The 19,746-nt window shown below is 37.9% G+C and overlaps 1 protein-coding gene across 8 annotated transcripts in view; it reads left to right on the forward strand.

Moving 5' to 3' along the window:
- LOC121862108 overlaps positions 1-19,460 on the forward strand; it is a 34,537-nt gene extending 15,077 nt beyond the window's left edge. For 4 of the 8 annotated variants that reach the window (XM_042360096.1, XM_042360095.1, XM_042360094.1 and 1 more), the window contains 13 exons: positions 2,441-2,602; positions 6,924-7,040; positions 10,539-10,658; positions 12,727-12,891; positions 13,121-13,305; positions 13,579-13,707; positions 14,163-14,267; positions 14,513-14,663; positions 15,098-15,195; positions 16,146-16,291; positions 17,522-17,642; positions 18,010-18,162; positions 18,591-19,460. In XM_042360096.1, coding sequence (XP_042216030.1) covers positions 2,441-2,602; positions 6,924-7,040; positions 10,539-10,658; positions 12,727-12,891; positions 13,121-13,305; positions 13,579-13,707; positions 14,163-14,267; positions 14,513-14,663; positions 15,098-15,195; positions 16,146-16,291; positions 17,522-17,642; positions 18,010-18,162; positions 18,591-18,746 — 1,808 coding nt within the window. In that variant the 3' untranslated portion in view covers positions 18,747-19,460. The remainder of the gene's footprint in view (positions 1-2,440; positions 2,603-6,923; positions 7,041-10,538; positions 10,659-12,726; positions 12,892-13,120; positions 13,306-13,578; positions 13,708-14,162; positions 14,268-14,512; positions 14,664-15,097; positions 15,196-16,145; positions 16,292-17,521; positions 17,643-18,009; positions 18,163-18,590) is intronic. The other 4 variants (XM_042360100.1, XM_042360101.1, XM_042360097.1 and 1 more) reach the window with 3 other exon arrangements.
- Positions 19,461-19,746: the final 286 nt, after the last annotated feature.

Below are 19,746 nucleotides of genomic sequence, written 5' to 3' on the forward strand. Positions count from 1 at the left end.
CGTACCTGGAATTTTTCGGGTATCGGAAAAATGTTCTTGGAAGTTAAAGAAATTGCCTAATACGTCATCTCTCGAACCCGGAAAATATCACCCGTCCCCACAATTTTCTGAGTACCGGAAAAATTTTCTCGGAATTTCCGGAAAATCTTTCCCAAAGCCGGAAGTTTCCGGAAAATTACGGCTCGGGGAACAATTTTCCGAGAAAATTTAATTTCTGGCTATCGGAGAGTTCCGGGTTTGTGGGATTCCGGCTAACGGAGATATTATGTATATGTTAATTGGTTCCTTATGAGTATGTGATTATGTATATCCTGCCAGGTCTTCCAGCCATCCTAGTGTAGCTACGGGATCAGTATTGCACCCCACCGATGCCACCCTCACCCCTCATTGGCCCAGTAATGTTTGGGAATGAGCACAGAAGATTACCTAACTCAGTTAATCTGTCACTGGAATAAGACAAGGAATTAGAATTTAGAATAAAGATTTTTTGTTTAATATGCAGACCAGATTCATTTACTATATTACACTACATTATTACAAGATCAGTAATGCAAATTGGTTGTCTTGATAATTTTAAATTGGAAACTGAAATTCAAATTAGAAATATTAAAGAAAAATAATTTTTCTTATTAATATTTTGTCCTTGTTTTATATACAATATATATATAAGTTGGGCTCAGACACCAAAAAGCGACCACAATGCATTGTGGTTGTTTGGAAAATAACCAGAAGTGAGATTTTGCGAAAGGTTAGGTTAGTTTGGATTGGGTTAGGTTAGTTTGAATTGAGTTAGGTTAGAGTAAAATCCAAATGCACAATTTTGCTTTTCAGCTTCTGAGCCCAACACACACACACAGCTCCTCCCCGACTTACAACCTACAGTACTCGACTTACGACCACCTGCACTTACGACCTGCCTCAGTCGTACCAAAATTTTGTCAAATTACGTATTTTCGAGTCCCAACGTCAGTATATAGAGAAAATTTTCGTTTGTAATTCACTTTAAAATGGCTGGCAAGCTTAAAAGTGAGAGTTTTTTGGTGCTGAGAAGAAAAAGAGACACCCATTTTAGATTTTCTATGTATTATTTAAGCATTTTTTACATACGACCTGGATTTGGGTCCCTAACCCTGTCGTAAGTGGGAGAGGAGCTGTGTATATATATATATATATATATATATATATATATATATATATATATATATATATATATATATATATATATATATATATATATATATATATATATATATATATATATATATATATATATATATATATATATATATATATATATATATATATATATATCCACTTTTGCAAACCTTTTCTAATGATAATACTGCACACGATGACTTGAATCAGGTGTAAATAAGACTCTTGTTGTCCTTCATCTGTGTACAGTAACTGGTGCTACAGATGTGTTCTGCTAAGATCTACTCGCAACAGATCTCAAGTGTTAAGGCAATTAGAGGGAGTTAGTGAAGAAGAGTCTTGTGATTACTCTTAGGTCTGGTTGAGTCACACAATACACAACATCATGCTTGGAAAAATATTTGGAAGTTGATATCTTATCTTATTTTTTTGCCATCTATTCCCAAAAGTAGTCAAGAAACTTTGGCTTTCTCAATACAGTACATTAAATAATTCCATTGTGCAGTGAGTTTACACTTTGCACTGTCAATAATTTTGGAATGTGAAGGGCAGCAACGATAGTTCCAGCAAGCTTAATTATTGTTTGAGGGCGTTGATTAAAGGTTCTTGATTAAATGACAAGATAAATCTTATATCAGCATAATGCATTACAATAAATGCTTACATAATTAAGGACTGCAACTGTCCTGTTATGATGGCTTCTGTCTTAAAATTATGTTTTAAGTTTATTCAAAGTTATCAAGTACAGTACTGGCGTTACTGCAACTGAAGCATCCTCTTCTCGGGGTTTGATACTGTACCGGGACAGCCAAGATATGAACCCCAAGCAGGTGGTGAGTCCTCCACCGCCAGCAGGTACATGTCACGTCTAGCCTGCTTCCCTCAACACTGCCTCATGACCATGACTGATGCTGGATGTAGTCAGTGGCTGCTTGAGCCTTGTGGGAAACCCTTAATCTGACCTGTCTGATCTCTACTGGGGTTCACCATTAAGGGGATGTTTCGGTTGCACTGATATGCGTAAAAAATGCGCATCTATTTGTGCAGTGCTGCCAGTATTATTAATGTGTGCAGTACCATGTGGTGAGTGTCTTTAGTGTATTATTATAGAAATACAGTAGGTAGCTCCTTGCAACGTTTGTGGGAAGCTAGTTGTAAATATCCAGTTTGCCAGTTGGTAATGATGATCTTGCCATCTGCGGCATCTTTGTACAATACATGTAACTGCACCCGTTGGCTTGTTGGTATTTTTAACAGCACCAGTTGGCTTGTTGGTATATTTCAGGCAGTAGCAGTAGCGCTAGGAGTCGGGGGAACAAACAAGTGATTTTCAGTGATGGCATCCGGCCTGGCGGTGACCTGACTGAGCTCGATGGGTCAGGGGAGCTCCTTCCCCCTTACCGCAGATCGGGGCGGGTGGCCAGGAGGGTGGATCGTCCCACCACCGGTTAGTCAACGCTTCATAATTATACAACTATCAACGTGTTTGTCCTCTGGGATGTTGTGGGTTTATGTGACTATAATATGTATCACCAGTAGCTACTAGGATTTACTATGGTGGTTAAGTCAGTGGGCAGAGTGTCGGGTCCGGTCGTGTGGGCGCACTGGTCATGGTAGCCGTTCACCTGTCCTACAGTCTGCTTGTGCTTGCTTTGGCCATTATGCTTTCAATCTTTCCATGTGTGAAACTTATTGAACTTTATTTATTATTTCCCAGCTATGTTGTGAGTGAATTTTGAGTTTTTGTTTTCATTAAGTACATGGAGAGACTGGCATCATGTGGAGCATCTGACAACATGGACAGTGGGTCTGTGTAATAAACTTTAGCGTTTTTATAATTTCATAATCCTAAATAATTTCCTCTTTCTAATATCTTCCTCCTCTGGCACAGGGTGGGATGGGACTCTTCTCCAAGTAAATTTGACAGTAACATTTGAACATATTTCTTCATGTATCTATTCCTTCCTTCCATTAAATAGCAGTGAATGAATTATTAATGGGTAAACTTAAATTTTATCTGCTTCCACTATACCTTTACTAACCATGTCTACCTTCAACACACACACTGTGTTACAGTACTTGTAGCTTCAGCACACACACACCTCGGTTTAACCATGCTCCTCTTCTGTCATCCTCACAACCACTCTGTACACTTCAACCCATCATATAATCATACCCACCTCACCCAATGTACAGGGGGTATATGTGTCTTCTCCTCTGTGATTGATGTTTTAACTGTAGCATAATTTGTGAATTTTTGTACTAAGATATAGTGTCTGCTAAAAAAAATATACTGTGGTATTTTCATAACATTTTTCCTGTGCAGTCACTCAAAAAACTATTGTTACTTGGGGGGGGGGGGTCGATGAATTTCAGAATGAACCATGCGACTCCTCTTGTCTCAGTAGGATTGTCAAAATCCTTCATCCGTTGTCATTTTTTCTCGACACAATTTTGTTAAGATAATTTTTTGAGCGGCTACATCTTCTTGTGGGGTGTATCCTAAGTGGTGCAGGAACCTCCGAGAAGGGAAGTGGTGAGGTATTGGTGGAAGACTAGTGGAGGAGGCAACAGTAAAGAGTAAACACAATAATTAGAAATCACATAAACACACACACACACATGATCTGAACCTACACATTGATCACAGTACTTCATAAACTCATTGTTGTCACTTGTATTTGAAAATGGAAGATGTGGTAGATGATGAACATTACAATAAATAAAAGAAATAGGTTTTAGAATTGATTACATTATAAAAAAAAGCCTCAATAAGCTTTGTAAAATAAGTACAGTATGTAAATGAAAGAAATGGGTAAAATATTGGTGTGGAGATGATGTTTATGGGGTTTATTAAGTTTGTTCATGTAAAATTCAGTTTTTGGCAGAATTATGTTTGTCGGAGATTTAGGAGAGCTAAAGAAAGGGTCAGAGATATAGAAGGTTGGTTCACGAATGTTATTTGGGTGAGTATAACCTTTTTGTAGATCTGGGGATGCCTTTGTGTGTGTCATTTATATGTCAATTTAAACATGGTAACTAAAATATTTCTGGATATTAGCCACGATAGGTACAGTTCACTAGATGGTCAGCAGATTTATAAGACATAGGAGGCTCTTCCAGGCTGTTTGATGGGTCTTGTTCAGTTACTCATTTGGAACTGTTGGCGGTAAATGAAGGATTAAAGTGTAAAATCCCATTACAGTATATGGCTGAGAGCTGATGTGAGTGACTGTCATCTGTCGCTTCTCTCAAGGGTATAGCAGCTACGACTAACAGTTGCATCTTGAAGTACCTATGATTGTGGAATGTTTTCTGTGTTGCAGGCAGTGAGACCTCTATTTAACAGACTACTGTACTGTATATAGGAGAGTATAGTCCATTATATGAATGCCAATTAAATTTGAAACCTCCATATAACAGACTAATATATATTGGAGAGTATAATCTATTATACTGTATCGAGGTCCATTACCTGTGAAACCTCCATATAACAGATTGCAGGTATACCCATTTGAGTGATGTCCTTTAAATAGAGGTTTTACTTCATTGAGACTTTACCTTTTGATCAAGATCTTGTCTGGCCACATTATTAACCACCACACGACCTTGTATGGCTCCTGGTATTGCATCACTGTTGGGAGCAGATGTGTTACTTTAATAATGGGTCCTGTTGCCCCACAACACTGGTAGACTCTGTTGTTCAGTGTAAACCAGTGTTTTGTTTAGTCACTCACCTCAGCCAGTAGTTGTGATTTCAAGTTTCCGTCCTTCTTTTTTGGATTGCGCAAGTGTATTTGTGTTTCTTGGTACAAGAACACTAACAGGCATGTGACGAAAGGTGTTTTTTTGTATTTCTCATTATAAGTGTGTTTCTCAGTACAAGAATATTAACAGATGTGTAAAGAAAGCAGTTCAAAGGACAGGTGTAATTTATTCCCATGTACATACATGTACTGACTTAAAAACTTCAGTAAGGGTAGGGTGAGGGAGTTACTTGGTGGGGGAGGGAAGTATAATATATATATGGTGTCTAGTGGGAAGGAGGTAGTGCTGATAGGTCGTGGTGTTGTTTCAGAAGGGAATGCAATAGCAGATCACATTTGGTAAGGCAGCTGAGTGAGGGAGAGTGTATGTTGCTCTTGCTTCCAGTGACTGTGATGAAGTGAGGAAAGACATGCAAGAGGTGGTAAATTAGGAGGGAAAATAGGTGATGGTACTCTTAAAAGAACATATATTTAAGCCCCTAATTTGCCGCTACTGCAGTTTAACCTAAAAGCTTTTGCACTGTGGTCAGGAGAGAGGTTCACCACATTGAGCACTGCTTTTTATGACGTTTTTTGAGTGTTATTGTGTAATTTAAACCATCAATTATTTTGCATGTACATTAGTTTGAATTCAAATGTACAGCATTGTGGACATGTTTGTGGCTAGTTATAAACCTGTGACCAATAGTTAGGAGCTGTAATGCCATAATACAGGCAGAAGTTGTCAGATGCTTTTGTGTTGAGATCATCTGCAAGTTATTGGTGTGGTTCAACTGTCAATGAAGGTTATAAGAAATAAATTTAAGGTATCTGCATCATACAGGGAGTACAGTAATGCGATAAAGAGATCAATTATTTAAAACTCCAGAAAACCAAAACTTCATGTCATTTAGGTGGGAAAACAGGATGATGTTAAGTATTGAAGAGAGTTATTGTGACAGTGTTTTGACACCACCAAAACTTAACACTGCTATTATTTAGTTTTCACCTAAACTCTTTGGTCTGATTGCAGGCAGTGATAGAATATCGATATTATGTTGTTTGAAGTGATGTTTTGTTTTGTCCATTATGATATATGACATCATCAGCTTTATCCGGAGTGGTGTAAAAAATGACCAGACTTGTATTGGTTTTAATTCAGAGTTGATTCTGAAGTACTTTTTGTATAGGTCCAGCTGTTGAGACCTGTCAGTAAGCTCACAGCCAGGAACATGTTTTCTCACCCTCAGTATGGGGGGAGGAGGATGTGTTCCAAGTCATGTGGTCAGTATGGTGTGGCTAGTACAGTACATAGCAGCAGACATTACCACTAGAGCTTCTCTGTATGACTCAGAATCCTTTTGTTCTATTTTTGATGACAAATAGGTGGCCTTTTTGAAACTCTTGTTAACTCTGTCTGAAGATTGACACTTGTAAATGATCTGCTGAACCAATGCTGGGTTTGATCAGGAAGTATGTAGCAATAAGCATCTGGACTATGGTGGCTCTCTCTACACCTTATGTTTATATTCTTCTCTGGCCTCAAAGGGGAGTTTTCAGGCTCACTGCTTCCTCTTGTGCTAAGAAAATTTATTTTATTTATTTGTTTATTTGCATCGTAAGGGAATAATAATATTTCTAGCTTTATAAATGCTTTGTGTAGTGATTTATTTTATTTTTTAATTTACAGCTGTTGGCATTTTTATGAGAGTAGTGTAGTAATGCTGTTGCAGAACCTCCCATGAACACCATGTTGTCTGCTCACTGCTGAAAGGGTAGAACTGTTTTCTCAGTTATATCCTTTTTCCCTACTGGGCAGACATTGTGTTAGTCTTAGTAGACATGCTCCCAGGATGATGTGGTACTGTTAAAACTTGCTTTGTAATACTAAATAACACTTTATTGCACATAGTTCATCAGCACAGAGGCACCGTGGGTAGTTTGGGAAATTCTGACATTCGCTCGTCAGTACGTGCTGTAAGATGAGACCTGTCATGGTGTAGTAACTGAGGTGTATTACAGGCGGCGGTGTTGGCGGTGGTGTGGGCGGGTTACTTCGCTCCCTTCCCCCCGACCGCTGCCTCATCCCCCCTGGGGCTGGCCTCCCCCCTGTGGTGGTGCAGGCCCCTGCCACTGGAGGTGGGTGGGCCCCTCTTCTATTTCATCTTGTGCATGTTTGTCAGTCACCACTGCTTTAAAGGGGTTCTCAAGGCTTGCTCTTAGTCTAAGAGTACAATTACATAGTTCATTTTAAATTAGGCTAATGATTATTCTCCTTATCCAAAACTTGTGGCAGTGTGCGTGTGTTGATCCACCCAACTGTGCATGTGATGTGGGTTTTATTTTTGCTTGTTATTTATGTTTATGTTGACAGCTTTATGATTGTTTACCTCTAGATGTGTTGTGTGAGGATAATAGTAAATATGATTGGCTACATCACACTCCTTTACTCTTAATTACTCGGTCAAAAAATGCTCTTGAAGATGATGAGCACAATGTTGTAATGGGTGAAGTAGTACAATACTGTACTCTTGTACTGTATTTGTTAAGTTAAAATTTGTGTATTTTTACTCAATGTGATACTAAGTTTTATAAGTATTATTTTCTAATTTTCGTTCATTTTGTTTTGTGTACATATACCTGCATGCATACAGACTTGCATGTACACTACAGTACACAACCACACACAAATACACAATTTTGCAGACATGCATGCACAAACACAGATACACACATCTAATTTGCAGACATGTATACACATGCAAACTTGCATAGAAAATTGAATTTCAAATGTTCTCGAAAAAGCTTGATGTACACACAATCAAAATTGTATCTTTACAATTTTTTTGTTTAACAATATGACTCAATGGATGCAGGATTTTAACAACCTGCCAAGGCAACAGGAGTCACAATGTTCATTTGGAAATTCATCAGACTACTCCATAAGGAAACTTTTTGACTTGTGTGCACATCAGAGGGGCTGTTGGATACCTGTATAACACTCCGCACTGGTGGTTGGGATAAAACAGGTAGACTGTGTGAAGGAAGACTGTATGAAGAATGACTGTGTTGGGAGACTGTATGTAAGGTGACGGTATTGACTGTGTTAGGTTACTTTGGATTAAGTTGGGTTACTTTGGGTTAGGTTAGGCTGGGTTGGGTTGTGATATCTTGGCGACGAGGCGTGTTGGGGTAGGGGGTTCCCTCCTGTCTTAGGAGGGAGGAAGTGTGCAGTGTATGATATAGATTTGAAGATACACAAATTAATTATTTATACCGATTAGATAATTACTTATCTATGTGAATTAATTACCTATATGAGAATTACTTACTTAACACATGAATTAATTATACAAATACATATGAATTAATTACACTTCATCCTTCATCAAGAATGCCCAGTCCAGTGTTGCAAATATACATAGTAAATAGTTTATTGTATGTAACATCTCTAACCTGTTTCATCTTTTATCATCCAATTGTATTTTTCACATTACTGTATAACTCTCTTTCTCCTTTGGCACTTTGCTTTTGCAGCTTAGAAGTACTGTACAGTGTCTCACTTACAGTACTGGGAGTTCCTGGAGATAGAGAGAGAGAAAAAAGAAAGAGCAGTAGCATGATAGAATTATTGTTTACTGCTCTGTAAAACTCATTTAGTTTTGTGTGTGTACTATATTTTGTAAGTTTTTTATATTCATAATAATCACTAGGAATTTCCAGGTTATATCATTATTTACTAAGTTTCAACTGTTGGCTCAAATACTCTGACTACCAGTATATTCTTGTGCATTCCCAGGACATGTGTTGGATGGATACTTTATTATGTTTCATATGATGGAGCACAGAACTTAAGTAAGACAAGTGCCATTATGCCTAAAAACAACACCTATGATGTTTTCACTAGCAACAATTAAATCTGCACTAACAGTGCTACAGTTGGCCACTTGAATCACTTCATTATCTTAACTGGTTCCAAAGTTTTTGTAATTTGAAGGTTCACAAATTTTAACTGCATATTTCTCTGCTTTTCATTTCCAGCGCTTGTCCTACTTTTGGTTCTTTGATCCTCATATATTCTTTGGGCTTCAATTCTTTTAGTTTCACCCCACTCACAGGGTCTGTCAGTGAAGCAAATGTTTCTTTTTATTTCAATGAGACAAATTAAAAATTGTGTAAATATTCAAAAGCATGTAAACTGATTCAGAGGTATGTAAGAAGTGTAAATATGGACTGTGAGATTTAAAGTTCTGTAATCCAGGCTCTCGAGTGGATGGAATGAACCATCCACTCAGAGGGAGGAGATGAAGTGGAAGACAAAAGGATGAAGTAGAGGGGTTTGGTTGAGAGTGACTGAGGGATGCTGAACAACATGATGGAGACATACTCAAGAAGCTTAACTCCGACCTTCGGGAATGGCAAAAGGAATAAAAATATACTTTGATAGTTATCATTTAAAATTCCTCTTCATTCCGTATGGATACTAAATTTTTCTCTTGCTCCAGTAGATGAGAGTGTAGAAATTGCTGCTGTAATCACTTGGAACTACATAACCACCATTTAGTGGTAGTAATGGCAATAGTCAATGGTTAACCTGTTATTGAATGGGTCAAGGTTATTACAATGAAACCTCTATTTAACAGACTGTATGTCAATGAAAGTATTCTATTGACTGATCGATGTAAAACCTCCATCTATTAAACTACAGTACAAGCATATAGAGAAGAAAGTCTTTTATGTCGAGGGTCTGTTAAATAAGAACCTATGACCCTCCTCCATCCCCATCTAACGGATTATTTGAGGATAGAAGTCCGTTATATGGGTGTTTTAGTGTACTGTACAATATAGCATTGATTTGCTATATATTATCTGTCTGTACAGTACACCCCAGGTGGAGTAATCAGTAGCTTGTGGCTCTTCGTTGTAATAAATACCCTTCCGTGTCGACGGAGTTTGCATGGTTCAGGTATTTTGATATACTTCCAGTTGCGTATAACCTCCCCTTGAACTTTTTCCGTTGGTTTTATTTCTCTGGACATTAACGATCTAACCGATTATCTCCCCTTGCATGGTGTATACATGTCTAACTGGTGATTTTTCCCACTTAACTTGACCCACATTATTTTTTTTCTTAATTACAGGTGTTGGGTCATTACCTGGTGTTATTTTTCATTGTAGAGTTTTCTCTGATTCCTCCATACTGGTCACTAGAATTTTAAAAAGACTAATGTGTATTTTCTTGATTGTGAAAACATTACCTGCACTTGGCTGTCTTGCATCATGACATTACAAAGCTTAGTGGAATTTAAGGAAAGTGAGTTGGTAGGGAAAATAGTGTGGAATTGTAGCATTGTTTTTTGAGGTGGGGGAGGGGCGCTGTACCGGTAGGGAGGAGTGTGGTAATAGTCATGATATTGTTTTCGTTGTAGAAGTATTGTATTATTGTAATTAACCTTAGGAAGTATAGTAGTAATGAAGTTTTATGTCCTGATGTATGATGTGAAATGAAGACTAATAACAAGTTGCATTACAGAGGTATTGTATTATTGTGATTGACCTGATTAAATATAATAGTACTCTTATGTATTTTGTTCTTTAGTGCTGTGAAATGAATACTAATTACAAGTTGCATTACAGAGTACGTGTTTGAGGACAACCCCGACAGTAGCAAATTGGAGCAGCAGATGAAGGGTGATGGACCGCCAGTTGTGTTTGCTGTCCACAAGAACCTCACCGTCCTAGTCAAAATGGTTAAGTGTGAGTGTAATTATATATATATATCCAATTTAGACTGCACAGTTTGCCTTTTCTTTTTATTGTAAATCTCCCTGTAGCAAGCAAGTGCATCTTGGATCAGTCTGTCAACTTTTGCAGAACGCTCAATATTTTGGTCCATTTCTTCAAACATTTGCATCCCCGTGTTAATACTGTAGTAGCAAATGCCTCTGCCATTTGTTTCACTGAAAACTTTTTGGGGGTGCAAGTTCTTCTTCATATTGTCTCTCTTCTTCCTCTTCAATTTTCTGTGCATGCAGTTCAATAAGATCCTCATTACTTAGCTCTATGCTATACTTTCCACCAACTGCTCAACATGTATTCGGAGATGCTGCACAGATCCGCATTGATACATGTAATGATATCAGCTCTAGAAACAGATCTAGTTGAGAATTGGGGGAAGGGGGAAATGTGAAGAAGAGTGAAGAGTAGAATCATCAGCGTAAGAATGGATAGAATTAGTCGTAGTGTGAAGTAAATCATTGATAAAAAGAAGGAAGAGAGTAGTTGAAAAAACAGAACCCTGTGGGACACCACTATTGGTAGAGAAAGAGCAAGAGATCGATCCCTTGACAACAACTGCCATCGATCGGTTCTCAAGGAAGCTAGAAATTAGAGAACAAAGTGGGGGGGAGAAGCCATAAGAGGGAAGTTTAGAGAGCAAAGACTTGTGCCATACCCTGTCAAACGCTTTGGAGATGTTGAGGGCCACGGCGAAAGTTTCCCCATAATCCCTAAGAGAGGATGACCAAAGATGGATGCAGTAGGAGAGCAGATTACCAGTAGATCTCTCCTGGTGAAAGCCATACTGGTGATCGGACAAAAGAGAATGCCGTTCAAGGTAACAGAGAAAATGAGTTTAAGATAGTTTAAAAAATCTTAGAGGGGGATGAAGTTAGGGCAATGGGGAGATAGAGGGATTAGAATGGTCACTCTTCTTTGGGATGGGCTGAACCGAGGCATGCTTCCAAGAAGAAAGAAAAGTTTGGGTTTTGGACAAAGTCAAAAGAGGCGAGCAAGCAAAGGGGCCAGAACTTTGGCACACTCCCTCAGAACACGAAGGGGTATTCCGTCCGGTCCATGCGCCTTACTGACATCCAACCTGGATAATACACCTTACACCAGCAACCCTATGAGTGGAGATTCTAGGAAAGTGCATAGGTTGAGTAGGAGGAGCAGGAGTAGAGGGATACAGTTGAAATTGTGTAAGGTGGAGTTAGAGGAGAATAAGGTGCCAAAGAGATTGGCTTTATCAGGGGGAGAGTTGGCTATAGAGTTATCAGGTCGGAAGAGAGGAGGAAAAGAGGGAGCGCAGGAGTTATTACAGATGTTTTTGGTGAAGGACCAGAAGGATTTACTAGAAGAGTTAGTCAGGACAGCGGTCTTTCTTTTTATAAAATTCCACTTGGCCCTACGAAGAATAGTCTTACGATTCCTAGAAGTAATGAAAGAGGAGTGGGTAATATGAGGTGATATTTATTTAACCATTTGAGTCTTGGAGGGTTAAACCATCATCCTCAAAAGGGTTATATTATTGTCCTCGTAGGGTTAAATTATGGTCATGGCAAGGTTTAAATCATTGTCCTCTTAGGGTTAAATCATCACCCTGATAGTGCTAAGGGCTTGATGAACTATGTATAGTAGCTATCTGAATAAAAAAAACTCTACTCCAGCTTATTTCACCTTATGATTATGATTAACCACTCTAATGCTTTCCTTTTCTAACCCCCTCCCAACATAGTGTTAGGGTGGTTAATCTTTAGGTGAAGTAAGCTAGGGTGGAGATTCTTCAGGTGATGCAATTAATGCTCACGTTATCCTCTTATTGTGATTGGGAAGATTGATGGCTGGGATCTGTTGAGGCTTGTGTTAATATCAAAATTTAATTAAAACCTGGCAGGAATATTTTTTTCAAGGTAAGATATCTGATGGGTTTACATTTGAACATTCTTTCGCTATTTTTAACCTTTGGAATATATAAATTAAATACAAAGTTATTTTAAAATTTCTCCTTGCATTAGTTTTAAGATATAACTCTGGTGTGCTACAGTGGAATGTTGCGTGGGTGTGGAGGTGTGGAACATAGCGACACGCGGCTTGTGTACGGTCGGGCAGGAAGAGATGGTTGTTCTCCTGGAAGTGGCCCCGGGTGAAACACATCCACCCAGAGATATATTTGCTTTCTTCCACACTGTCTATCAACAAGCTAATCAAGGTTTGTACTTGATTGTTTTATGAGGTGATAGTTCCCTCTTTTTACATTTTCATGAGTTTAGTTATGTAGGAACTTTAGAACATTGTCTTACTGGTGTGAATATTAAATTGCAGAAGCCACTAATCATTTTTAACCTTTGATGTAGGTTTGTCATCTCTGTAAACCATATTACCCTTTGCAGTACTGTTCTGCTGTTTACTAATGAGAAAAAATTTGTTTGGTGTTTCAGGTAATCTGGTGTCAGAACTAGGCCACACAATCTTCACAGAACCAGAAGGGTTCCTGGGGTCACGGGAGCATGGTGGTTTCCTTTATATCCGCCCCACGTTCCAGTGCCTCCGTAACTTGGTCTTGCCCCCCTCACCATATATTTTTGCCGTCCTTATTCAGAAGTGGGAGACTCCATGGGCAAAGGTGTGTTGACTACAGGAAGTTCTCTGCAAAATCTGTTTCAAGGCGGGATTCAGAAACTGTTGAGAAGTATTGGTACATTCAGAGCATTCTCCAGATTACGAAAATTCCTCCTTAAAGTCAATCTTCCGATATACAGTATTTTTTTGTTCCTCCACATGTTCAACATTCCTTCATATTTTGAGAGTTCCTCCATAGTACAATCACTGGCATCAAATAATAATATATTAACAAAATTGGTGAAAACATTTTGAAGGTGTTTGTGTTTCTCCGCAGGTTTTCCCACTTCGTCTAATGCTGCGCATGGGTGCAGAGTTCCGCTACTACCCTTGTCCGCTTGTGTCTGCACGCAATAGGAAGCCCGTCTTCTGTGAGATTGGGCACACCATAATGAACCTTCTTGTGGTAAGAGTCTTAAGATGAAGTCACTGTGGCAGTCCTGTGCATTATGGGTAGCATTCTTTAGTATTGGGTGAAATACAAGATTTTAACCCCCAGGCCCCAACTACTTGAGAAATACCCTCATGTTACTACTAACTTCTCCTGAGATAAAAGATTTGTAGTCCTGGTGTTTACTGGTAATGATCCTTTTCATTTCTTGAACTTCTTTGTCCATTCAGTCAAGTGATTATGGAATATCACTTTGGTAACATATTTAAGTTTTGTTTATTTTATAAATCATTAGATCAGGCAGTTGGTGACATTGGTCTCAGTGCTAATAGGTCCCAGCCCAACCTAATCATACTATAAAGATTGGGGTCCAATTATAATGGCTCCTCATTGCTAATGGATCCACATCCTAATTGTATTAAATCATTGAAGAAAACATTAAATAACGCCACTTGTTTTGTTTGCTTCAGGATTTCCGTAATTATGCTTACACCGTCCCTGGCATTGAAGGTTTTGTCATTCACATGGAGGATAAGAAAACCAGTTTACTATTCCCTAAGAACAGATATGAACAGGTAATTGTCCAAGATTTGTTTTGGTAATGTGGGTTATGTTACATTGGCTGGCTGACACGTGTCATCCACTGATAGATGTGACCTGCTATGATAACCTGACATACATGCTGTGAGAGTATGCACAGTATTATATTTTCCTCAACTTTAGCTAATTTCTGTCTCCACTATCTCTGTTGAGTCATAAGTATTTCCATATATCACTAACAAGAATTTTGTAAAGTAACTGTATTGTATTTGTGTATCAGGTAACAAAGGCTCTGAGTAACAGCAATGACCACGTCCTGGCCCTTGGAGCTAACTTCAGTCCCCAGGCTGACTCCCACCTGGTCACCATAGAAAATGATGATGGCCACTACTCTACTCAAGCAATTAATATTCATAATCGACCACGTAGAGGTTAGCTAAGTACTGTACAGTACTTGTGTTGGCTTTAGTATAATGTATTGTGCTCAGGAAATGTTCTATACTTACTCCTCAGTTTATCATCAATACACCCTTGAAACACTATAAGATAGGAATACAGTGAAACCTCTGTATAAGGAATGTCTCTCTCCATATAATCTGTTAGATGGGGGTTTCACATACACCTGTATAACAGACCCTTGATATAACAGACTTTCTTCTCTATACAGTTCATTAGATGGAGGTTTCACATACAACAGACCCTCAATGGACTTTCCTCTCTTTATGGTCCATTAAATAGAGGTTTCACTGTATCATACTACCCACACTTCATTTTTAATTGCAATATATATTTTCACCTTATTAACTAAAAGATTTATACAAGGTGTACAGTAATTACCTGTTTCAATCATGACTTTCCCTTGCAGTAACTGGGGCAAGTTTTATTGTATTTAATGGTGCCCTGAAGACCACGTCGGGCCTCTCGGCAAAATCTTCCATTGTAGAAGATGGCCTCATGGTTCAGGTAATGTGTTTTTTTTAAATCATTTTATCTGTCTTGACTCCTTCTTGTTCATTTTATCTGTCTTGACTCCTTCTTGTTCATTTTATCTGTCTTGACTCCTTCTTGTTCATTTTATCTGTCTTGACTCCTCCTTGTTCATTTTATCTGTCTTGGCTCCTTCTTGTTCATTTTATCTGTCTTGACTCCTTCTTGTTCATTTTATCTGTCTTGACTCCTTCTTGTTCATTTTATCTGTCTTGGCTCCTTCTTGTTCATTTTATCTGTCTTGACTCCTTCTTGTTCATTTTATCTGTCTTGACTCCTTCTTGTTCATTTTATCTGTCTTGATTCCTTCTGTTCATTTTATCTGTCTTGATTCCTTCTTGTTCATTTTATCTGTCTTGGCTCCTTCCTGTTCATTTTATCTGTCTTGGCTCCTTCTTGTTCATTTTATTTGTCTTGACTCCTTCCTGTTCATTTTATTTGTCTTGATCCATTCCTACTGTTTTCTCACTTGTCTTGATCCGTTTCTATTGCTTTCTACTCTTATCCACCATTAATCTCCCCTTGTTTGATTTCTCCTTTAAGTTATGTATTGTGTGGTGGATCAAGGGGTATAGGGAAACCTGAACGAAAAGACAAAGTACCTGTAGACGGGAGACAAGTGTAGAAAATGACAATATATCACAACTGTTAAGACAAGAGGTAGAAATACACTGTACACACACATAGTTGCTCAGCTCGTCAATTTGCACGGATGCACAGTACTGTATACAAGTTTTTTATTTTGTTATATTTTATATTTCTTTGGTCAGAGATTGAGATGATATGATTTTGATGTATATTATAACTATCAGAGTTTCCTACGAGAGAATAGGGGTGAAGAATGATCAGTTACCTGAATTATTATGTTTGATTACAGATAAATTTTTCCAGCTACTCTACCTACTGTTCACACTCTTCATTAACAGATCCCAGCAGACATGATGACCAAATTACGTGAAGCTTTACAGAACATGAAGGACTTCGAGATTCCTTGCGGTCCAGTTTCAGCAAGCCAACCCGACGAAGTTGTGACCATCAAGTGGACCAGCGATGACAAGAATTTTAACATTGGGTAAGTTTGTTGGTATACGTTGCAGGTTAGGCTGTTCTTATCATTTGCTGGCATCTTCTTCATCATCCTGTAAAGATGATTTATTTCTGTCATCTGTGCTGTGTTGTTCCCTGCCTCAGTAGAACAACAAAAAAAGAATGTCAAGAATAAATGTATATAAATAAATATTTTCCCAACCATATTAAAATACAGTACACCTGTAATATGTTGATATAAAATTATTATTTATACAAAGTGATTTTTTTTATGATGATTTAGAGAGAATTCATCCATACTACAGAAGCCGTAGCTACTTCACTCCTGTGCAGTTGCTTCAAGTTTATAAGGGATTCATTCATTCTAACTTGGAGTATTGCTCTCATATCTGGGGTGGTTCTTCTTCTGTCCAACTGTTAGATAGGGTGGAATCAAAGGCATTTTGTCTTATTAACTCCTCCTTTAGTTGATAATCTCTCTTCCCTTTCTCTTTGCTGCAATGTTGCTTGGATTGTAGTGTAGTATTACTGTAAAATAATGCTATGATTATGTTATAAATGTATTTATTTGTGGAGTTGTTATTATTTTCTGCACTACTTGCTCTATGAAACACAGAGCAGCCAGACAGCATAGCGACCGACTGGTGAGTGTTGCTGAGCACTTTTTATGGAAAATCATGCAAATAAAATATTCAAAATGAATAGTTTATAGCAAATAAGTATTATGATTAGTACAGTAAATATATGCATTACTGGCAATCCCGGATACAAAGGTAAGCTACTAAGTGTGTAGGTGACCATGAGGCTTGCTGTCATGACAAGCTGTACCCTTATCTCCCTCTGCACTGCCAGGGAAGTTTCTAGATGGCCAATATATAGTTTTTCTTACTTCTGTTTTACTGTTTTATCATTAAAAGGGTTAAAAATAATTTTTGGACAAGTTGATTTTTCTCAATTTACCCCCGGGTGGGGGATACGGCCAGCGGTACCCTAACCTGGGGCTTAGGTTAATGTAATCTTTTTCTTTTCTCTTTTTATTTTATTTTTACTCTTATTTTTTCACTCCCTAGGCTCCGTTGTGGGTCAGTGACCTGTGCCCTGGTGGGCTATTAAAAAAAAAAAAAAAATAACTAACAAGTGAATTAGGGCTTGTTGGTGTAGAAAAGTGGTAGTCACAGCAGTAGTTTAAATATCACTTCATAGTAAATTATTTATATTCCTAAAAGTAATTATCTCTATACTGGTCATATTTCAGAATCAAAAGTCCAGTTGATGAGAAGCAGATGGATGGAATACCCTCGGTTAAGATTCACTCTGGTACTGATTATGTCAGTAATGCTCATCTCATAAGGTGGACAGAAGTCTTTATAATGCAGGTAGGAAATTATGTCCTTCCAGTAATATGAGACTTTGTCATCATCAATAGTGTGAATGGAGTGAATGCATGTGTAGGCTTTCTCTGTTTTGTTCACTTACTCACTGATGAACGAGGTTATCTTGTAGTTAGCTGCAAGAGATATAGTTTGGTATAGTACAGTGAAACATTTCATATAACAGACTTCTCTCTCCAGACCCTTAATATAATGGACTTTCTTCATTATATAGTTCATTAGATGGAGGTTTCACATTTAATAAACCCTTGAAATAGTGGATTTACCTTTCCACATGGTACGTTAAATGGAGGTTTCACTGTACAGTATTGAGATTCCTTTGTTTGTAGTACAAGATTTTTGTCCTTCACAGGGAGAAAGTAACAACAGCAACGATGTGAACCTGAGCCGACTGTCTGAGTTATTGGCGCGATCATTCTGTGTGGCGCTCACCCCACACTTGTCTGACTTATATTCCAATGGACACACTTGTCTTGGCCTGCGTACCACTATTCATCAAGATAGTGTAAGTAAAATGTGACCTTTGGTATATTTATTTATTTTTCTTAATGTCCCTACCAGCGAGTGCTTGTGTGTGTGTGTGTGTGGGGGGGGAGGGGGGGGTCCTCTCTGTTAGAATGCACAGTTCTTGTCATCATTTACTTTAGGGTGTATAGTGTATAGATTGTATATATGTAGTTGTCTTTATTGTATTCGGTTTTATTCGGTACTTTGATGAATCAATGTAAAAATAAGCTCTGGTAAACTTTGACGTGGTATGGGCCTACATTTATGTGGTTCCCAAGTACAGTACTGTATATTAGTTCTTTTATAATTTTGGTTACTCATTTATGCCAGCTTTGTAAGAACTAAATTCTTACACAGGAATCTATTAAGTACGTGCTATAGAAACACATTATGAGACCTGATATTAAAAGATGTAACTTTTCCCAGGTGGGTTATGAAGCGGGCAGCAGTGGAAGTCGTTTGCCAGCATCGTGTATGAATGACCTGGACGTGGAACTGATTCCCGTCATCCACCGAGCAGCAGCCAATATCACTGATCAGCCAATTATATTGGAACTTGTCTTTCATATTATGGAACAGTAATACTCTGCTCAGTTTTTGTTACATTTTTTTAATTTAAATTAATTTTTGTAAGTTCATCTGCAATTGTACAGCAGTTGCTATTTTATGAGCAGCTAAAGGATTCAAGTAATTACAAGATGTACCATTCTTACTGTTAAGGACTTCACATAGTCATATTTTGCAGTAAAGTATTTTATCTTTCAATCTCCAGATGAATTAGAATATTACAGGAAAGAGAACATACAAGACGACAGTTAATGTCCCTTGGGGTGACATCTCTTGCACATAATGTGCAGAGTAATTAATGGGTAACATCTTAGATAATCAAGTTATTAATGGGTAATATAGTGTGCCACTTCCTGTGGGGAAAAGAACAAGGCTTTTAAACATGGGGGAACTTGGCTTAAACAAGAACAATGGTGGTAGTATTCACATTGTTGTACAAACCAGTACAGTAAGTATAACTGCTTTACCTGCAGTCAAGATCAAATGTTAGTCCTTCGGTGGTAAATTCTACCACACTTGAAGATTGTATATATGTGAGTCTGTAGCGGTGTGGCAGAGCAACAGGTTAAATACTGATCAATTTGAAGTATTTTTGTTAAATACTGTTACAATACTTTTGCTTTACTTTGTTTTTTATATACAGCGTGCCCTTCAATTTCACGGGGGTTAGATTCTCAAAAAGGCCGAAATCGCCAAATCTGCGAATAACATTGCTGACTGGGGGGGGGGATTTTTACTTTTGTACAAAAAAAGTATATTCCCTTTGTGTTTGCCCTTAGGACAATTATTTCTTTTACATGTATTGTATATATCTTTGTGTGTGTGGATTAAATAATAATGGGAAAATTCTCTCACAAATAATCAGAAGAAAATTTATTAAAAATGTTGAGTCTACCCTCAAGTCTACTCCGTGCATTATTAATAACAAAGCACGGAATGGACTTGAGGGTAGACTCAACATTTTTAATAATTTTTTTCTGATAATTTATGAGAGGATTTTCCCATTGTTATTTAT

Source organism: Homarus americanus, unplaced genomic scaffold, assembly GCF_018991925.1.
Source record: "Homarus americanus isolate GMGI-L3 unplaced genomic scaffold, GMGI_Hamer_2.0 scaffold25013, whole genome shotgun sequence".
NCBI lineage: Eukaryota > Metazoa > Arthropoda > Malacostraca > Decapoda > Nephropidae > Homarus > Homarus americanus.